At 43.5% G+C, this 6,921-nt stretch overlaps 1 protein-coding gene across 1 annotated transcript; it reads left to right on the top strand.

The window, feature by feature from the left end:
* The first annotated feature begins 365 nt into the window (after window positions 1-365).
* LOC106574419 (protein sprouty homolog 2-like) lies at window positions 366-3,632 on the top strand. The gene is made up of 2 exons (XM_014150294.3): window positions 366-781; window positions 2,212-3,632. Exon 2 carries the CDS (start codon window positions 2,263-2,265, stop codon window positions 3,307-3,309), a length of 1,047 nt encoding a protein of 348 aa, XP_014005769.2. The 5' UTR covers window positions 366-781; window positions 2,212-2,262; the 3' UTR covers window positions 3,310-3,632.
* The last annotated feature ends 3,289 nt before the right edge of the window (window positions 3,633-6,921 follow it).

The raw sequence follows: 6,921 nt of genomic DNA, 5'->3' as shown, positions 1-6,921 counted from the left end.
AAGTCTACTTTTAGAACTCGATTCAGTGCTGCTACACACGTTCTGAACAAATTCCCGCCTATCAAGCTGCAGACCTGACATGCCTTCAATTAACGTAGCCTAGGCTATGTTAGAACGTTTTGCAATGCCTGAAGTTTTGTCACTGGGATTGTGGCCCGTCCCCTGCAGTTGGGAACAGTTTGATAGCACAGGGTGTGAATGCAAGCCCTGTAGCTACAGCCAATGAGCTGGGACCGGATACGAGATATCCTCTGAAACAGCAACTGCTTTGTCCCCCCTCACTTCCATATGACGCCATTTACAGCATAAACCCGACCTCTTCTCCGGAAAGAGGAAAAAACAAGACGAGAAAAACTCGAAAGCACCTCAGTGTGCAAGGCAGCCAAACATTCAACAATTACAGCGAGTATTTTTTAGAACTGTCCAGCCTACGTCGGAGTGCAACAAACTCGAAAGCCGTTGGCTATTTTTGTACACTCAACGGATTCAAAAGTATCACGTGCGCATTTTGTTCACTTTTCTAATTCACAAAAAAAGTGGAGAGCCAGCAAGCCCCTAGTGATTGATTCGTTTTTGGCACTATTTCGCCTCGGGTTCTCTCGCAGTGGAATGTATGGTTATGTTTTTGATCTCTTAAAATTTGAATCTGGAAATATTGTTTGTAGCTACTTTATCATTGCATTGGATTGTGTGCATGGGATTCCATATGAATTTAAGCAGGAATAAACTTTCAGAATTTGGAATTTAATACAACAAACGGGGCTGAAGTGGTGCGAACACGGTGAGTTCGTAAAAATAAGTTTGTACTATTTCAATTGGTAGCCTAAATATGGTCGTTACAATGTTTACAAGTTGTAACATAAGAGTAGCCTTATCAATTCAGTTTTATGCATGCTCTCGGACTCGGGAGTTCCAACTGCCGACCTGCATTGACTTTCCCCATCCTTTCTCCAAACTTCCCCGTGCAATCCCAGCATTTTCTCATCTGAATAGGCCTACAGTTTCTTGCTCTAAAAAGTAGGGTTTTAGTTTTTCCCCTTCTGAATAACGGTCTAGACATTACCCTATTATTAAACAATTGATTGCCTGTCTGTAGATCATGCATTTTGACTAGATGAATTGAGTAAATACAAATCTGTGAACGGTAGCCTACACATAAACACACATTTAGCGCAGTTGAAACGTGTTTTTGTTGTTTTATATTCAGAACAAAAATAGAGGGTTGTCTTACATTATAGAAGAAAGGTGGAATGATCAAATTTAATATTTGAATGTTTGGTGGGGCTATTGGCGTTTATGTTAGGCTATTTCATAATAGGAAATTGGGGTTTATACTTTTCCGTCTCGCTTGTCCATTTGTCTATGTAAAGCCCATCTCAAATGTCATGGTATTTGGGCTCATCCGCTGCCATACACACGCACACTCAAACACGAGCGTCATGCACACCATGATGTATTAGGCTAATCATTTCCTCCAGAGTGAAATAACAAATCTTTAGAAATGTTCAATTATGAGTCCCTCGAAACTGGCAATCAGTTGTTTTTCACTAATTTGGAAATGGTGGAAATGAAGTCTCTACCTTCTAGTTATGGGACATATACGGATGCATGTTTTGATACACAGTATGCACATGAAGACCTGTATGAGTGCCTCAACTTTTGTTGAAGTTGTAGACGAGCCCTGTCTCAGCATTGCCTCGTGTTCTCTTCCTTGCATGCTCTTTATATTCCCTGTATATATCTCATGTAATAGGAAATAGTTGGTATGTACCTAAGTCCTCCAATCAGAAGGGCCCAGCATGCCAACTGTCAATTTCCCAACATACAGAAACATGATCAATCCACTGTTTCATTATGTCAAATCTTTGTTTTTGTTCTCCTATCATATGAAATGGTAAACAAATGGTGAAATGCTGCCTAAGAGGTACTGTTAGGTATATATTATGTTGTTGTTATTTATCACATCCTTTTAACACCAAACAGAAAGTGCCTAAGGTTAGGGGATGAGATTGGAATTGGGCATAGGCCTACACTTTTACATTGGAACAGTAATTCTTAATGTGAGCTGTTGATATATTTGTCAAGCGTAACAACTCCAGTTGGTAGCTAGCCAACCCATGTTGCCAAACCCCAGTTATGATTTACATAGGGTCGTTTCTCCTCAAATGTCACCTGGTTGTCTCATATATATTTGCCTGTCTTTCTCTCCAGGACTTCAGATGTGTTCAATGCCAGCCGGAGGGGTCCTTCTTCAGAGCCAAGATGGAGACCAGTACTCAAAATGGCAGTGGTGGCGGAGGGTCGGCCGGCTTGCTGCGTGCTCTGCGTGACAGCGGGAGGCTACACCGGCCTCACCATGCCCAGGAAGGGCAGCCCGATCCTGGGGTAAACCCCAGCCAGCAGGCCCCTGTGCTCTCGTTGGACCAGATCAGGATCACCAGGAGCAGTAATGAGTACACAGAGGGACCAACGGTGGGACCCATTGTGGTCCCTAGGCCCCCTGGCTCCTTGCCCACCCAGCAGAAGAATGACCTGGTGGTGCCACTGGGCCTGGGGACCAATGAGCAACTGGAGCCCCAGGACCCCAGGCCCAACCAGAGGAACTTACTTCCCCAACTTCAACAACTTCCCCAGCCCACACACTCCACAGTCCCCCCTAGGGATGCCCAATCTCTTTCTTCTAGCACAGAGGGCTCCAGAAACAGCCCGAGGACCAGTACAGGCAGCACGTCTTCCGTGCAGAGGCTCCTGGGTAGCCCGGCGGTTAGCGAACGGATAATCAGGACCCAGCCCAAACGGGTGGAGCTTAAGCAGGAGGAATTGAAGCCCCTGGCGAGTACGGTCGGAGAGGCGGTGGTGGTCACGGTGCGCGGTGCCCCTGCCGCTAGGGAGGGTAAACACGTCTACCGCTGTGAGGACTGTGGCCGGTGCAAGTGCCAGGAGTGCATGTGCCCGCGCGCCCTGCCCTCCTGCTGGATGTGCGGCCGGCGGTGCATGTGCTCGGTGCAGAACGCGGTGGACTACGGGACTTGCGTGTGCTGCGTCAAGGGCCTGTTCTATCACTGCTCCAGTGACGACGAGGATACATGCGCCGACAAGCCCTTCTCCTGCAGCCAGTCGCACTGCTGCGTGCGCTGGTCGGCCATGGGCCTCCTTTCCCTGTTCCTACCCTGTCTCCTGTGCTACCTCCCAGCTAAAGGGTGCCTCGCCGCGTGCCAGAGCTGCTACGACCGCGTCAAGCGACCGGGGTGCCGGTGTAAGAACACTAACGTTGTCCACTGTAAGAGCGTTGACTGTAAGCCAACGTAAAGGGAAAGTACCTTGGGTGTAGTGGAGAATCGATGGGGGTTGACAACTTTGGGCGACTGACACGATCACCTCATCACGTTTTGGCACAGTAGTCGGAAGTTGATTGGGGGATTGGCTAAGCTGAGCTGTTTGACTTGGTTTGTGTCGTTTGTTTTCAGCTATGGTTGTTAATACAGGCTGCTTGATCACCAAGTGTCCTGATTTTGTATTGTTTTAATCGAAGTCCAGAATGTTAGCCCTTTTGACATTTAATACAACTGATATGCTATGGACAGACTCTCCTGACTAACTTGTTTGTGAATAGTAATCGCAAAAGTATGTAAATTAGCAAATGACCTCCTCAGAGATGTTTTATTTTTGTATATATAATATTTCAACTGTGAAAAGCATTCTGCCAAACCAGAGGCACTTTGATGATAGATCCATATATATTATATAATACAATGTTTAATGTTGTACATTCATGGGAATGTATATCAATCATATTTTTATGTTTGCCTTACAAGAGAAGGACATTTACACATCTTATCCCTTCAACTCTACTTGTAAATTGTACAGTGACCCTGTAAGAAAATCTTTATTTTCTCATTTCAACATTGTTTTAGTGGAAAGAATATTTATTTGAAGTTTTATTATTTTATAAAGAAAATATTTATTTTGAGAAGCATCTTAAAAAAACATCAGCCTGTTCAAGTACTCTGATGTTGTTGCAAGTTAGGGTGACTAGGGTGTCAAATTGGATACATATGTTCGCTATGAAATAGAAAAATATATTAACGTTTGAAATTAAACCCTGCTGTTTCTGTCAGTTTTTGTGTGTGCATGCCCAATATCTTCACGTTCTCCTCGGGGTAATGTTTTATGACATCAGATTGGGACACTATCTTTTATTGTCTCGGCAGGGACTGATATTCCAATGCACACTTTGCCAGCTTGACATTATGGCTTCTCTGCCCAGAACCAATCCCTTGGAATCTACGTAATAACCCAAAATGCTACACGGTCAGAGTCAGAGAAACTTGACACTTTACATTTCAACTTCTCCGATCTAGATGGATTAAAAAGCAGGATAATAAGGCAATATGGATTTGAATCAGAACTTATTTTAGGTATCTTCATGTAGGAGAGGAGAATGTTGACTAAACTCAAGATCTCCCATCCCTCTACTCACTGCAGCCCTTGTTTAGTTCAGTAGAATGTTTGAGAGAAGTCTGATAACACATGCCTCTTCTGAGGTATATAGCTGGGGGGGGGGGGGGGGGGGTAGAGCAGAGCAGTAACTCACTAACCCATCCGTGTTTCCTGTGTGCCAGATGGTAGGGAGGAACATACAGCCACATGATCTTATCCCCCTAGCCCCACATGTTCCACAGCTTCAAACTCAAAACTTCAAGCCAGAGACCAAGAATGAGGATTTCTCACTTAGTCTTCCTCTTTACCAAGTTGCGTCCCTAGCTATGTTTCCGTTAACTTGTCCAGTGATTTTTTTTGTTGTTGTTGTCGACATTTAAAGTTTGCAAAGAAAATACATGTGACAATTGCATGCTGTGGTGCGTTTCCATTGAACTATCTTGAACTAGCTGGGCTTAATGACATATCACCTAAAAAACACTGTCGCCAAAAACCTACAGTGTCAAATAAAGTGGTTGAACTGTTTACATTTTCCATTTAGGTAAATTGCGCATTAGGCCTAATAAATTGGCAACAGTCTGCATCCTATGCCCTTCCACCTTTCGGTTTCATATCTCAGGTAGCCTGCGAAAGCCTTGATGGAATGCAATAATTGACTAATATTTGCCATATAATTGGATGGTGAAACTTGCATCCAGCCAACCAGAAAAGCAAGGCAAAGCAATGAATGCATTCTTGAAAGTCAGAACAATCCTTGTCCTGCAAAGAAACATGATTTTTTTTAATAGTTGAAAACATTTATTTAGCAAGCAGTAACCATTTAGAATTAAATGTGGGGTGGAGCTTTATAGTTACGTGATGACATCACGTGCCCCGCATACCTTCAAAATTATCATGTATTCTAAAAACACAGTTTCCATCATTTGTCTCAATAAAGAATACTTATGTAAATGTTATATTTCAGTTTTTTACTTTATTTGCAAACATAAAAAAAAAAGTGGTTTTGCATTGTCATTGTAGGGTATTGTGTGTAGATTGATGAGGGACAAGCAAAATGTGGAAAAAGTCAATACTTCCCAAATGCACTATAACTTTAGTATCTGCATTAGCTTTAACCAAGAGAGATCTAGCTTAACATAACTAACAAAACACAGACATTTTCACTTCTTAGTCAAACTACAAACTGCTACACTGCTCATGATTCCAATTTCCTATTTTGAACAGCCAGACTAGACTGGACCATTTCCCCAAACTGATTAGAGCTATGAAATTAGGAAAGAGCCATACTGTACGAGTTCACCTCCAAGGGAAACATCTGGCTTTCATTGAATCATTTAGCTGGGGCTGTGAACTCTTGCTCTGCATTGGGAGGACCAACGATTGTGGCTGTGGGAACATTATTTGGTTGTCCTCTCCTTCACACACTTAATGGTAACATCGTGTCAGAATCGCTCCCTCAGTCTAAAGCTGACAGGTATAACACTTCATTATTTGTTATAACCAGGTACAAGCCTTTGTCTTATTATAAGGCTTATGCTATGTTGTGTCTAACAGTGGCTGTTTTTTAGTCGGGATAAGTATGACATCAGAAAACAAGGGGTTCATTCATGCATACGATAAGTCTTACAATGTGAGTACCTTAAATGTACCACTAATATGTGATTGACGTGTACCTTGTGAACAAGCAGCAGATGGCCTTACCCATACAGAAAAAAAGGAACCAAGATAATATTTGGTCTGTTTTATTATCAATGGTTTTGCCAGGAATTCTCCTGGGATGGAGTGTTCCTCTGGTATGGAGTGTTCCTCTGGTATGGAGTGTAACTCTTGTTCGGAGTGTTCCTCTAGGCTAGCTGTTTAAAACATAAGGCCTGTCAGCGGTTGAAGACAACGCAGACATGTTTGGAACACGGTATGCATGACGAACGTTGATTGACAAGCCCAGTCTGACCTGCACGCACTTGTTTGTTATTCGTCTCGGAGCTTGAATGACAGTTCGTCTCACCTCCCGCTTTCATATAATTATCCCCTTTCCCCCATTTAATCAACAGCGGGGAGAAAAACTCCCATTGGAGTACATGGGGTTTTTAATGTCACAGTTTTGCAAGGCTTCCCCTTGCCGCTATTGTCTTAATGGTGAATAGAGGGAAAAGGCGGTTGGGGGTGGTTGGGAGGAAGGCCCGCAAAGGGTTAAAGACATCACTTTAAATGACAAAGGGCTAACAGTTTACCCCGCATTCAGCCTCATGTATTCATCCTATTTTCTATGGCCTCTACTATTTTGGCTCTCTAAGCCCCTCTCAACTACCTGCCCCTACTTGGTATTCTCAGAGCAACATTTTGGGGGGTTTCACTCAGTATGTGTGTGTGTGTGTGTGTGTCTGAACGCGCACAAGCGTTCCTGGTTGCAGGCAAGGGACACCAGTCGTCAACATGTTATGGGTTCACCAGCAACAAAAGCAGGAACGGGAGGGAAGCTGA

Source organism: Salmo salar, chromosome 16, assembly GCF_965601325.2.
Source record: "Salmo salar chromosome 16, fSalSal1, whole genome shotgun sequence".
In the NCBI taxonomy this organism is placed as follows: Eukaryota; Metazoa; Chordata; class Actinopteri; order Salmoniformes; family Salmonidae; genus Salmo; species Salmo salar.
This window is presented reverse-complemented; position numbering and strand designations above follow the sequence as displayed.

Excerpts from the sequence above, each read along its gene's own strand:
- LOC106574419 (XM_014150294.3), top strand. The coding sequence starts at position 2,263 with ATGGAGACCAGTACTCAAAATGGCAGTGGTGGCGGAGGGTCGGCCGGC.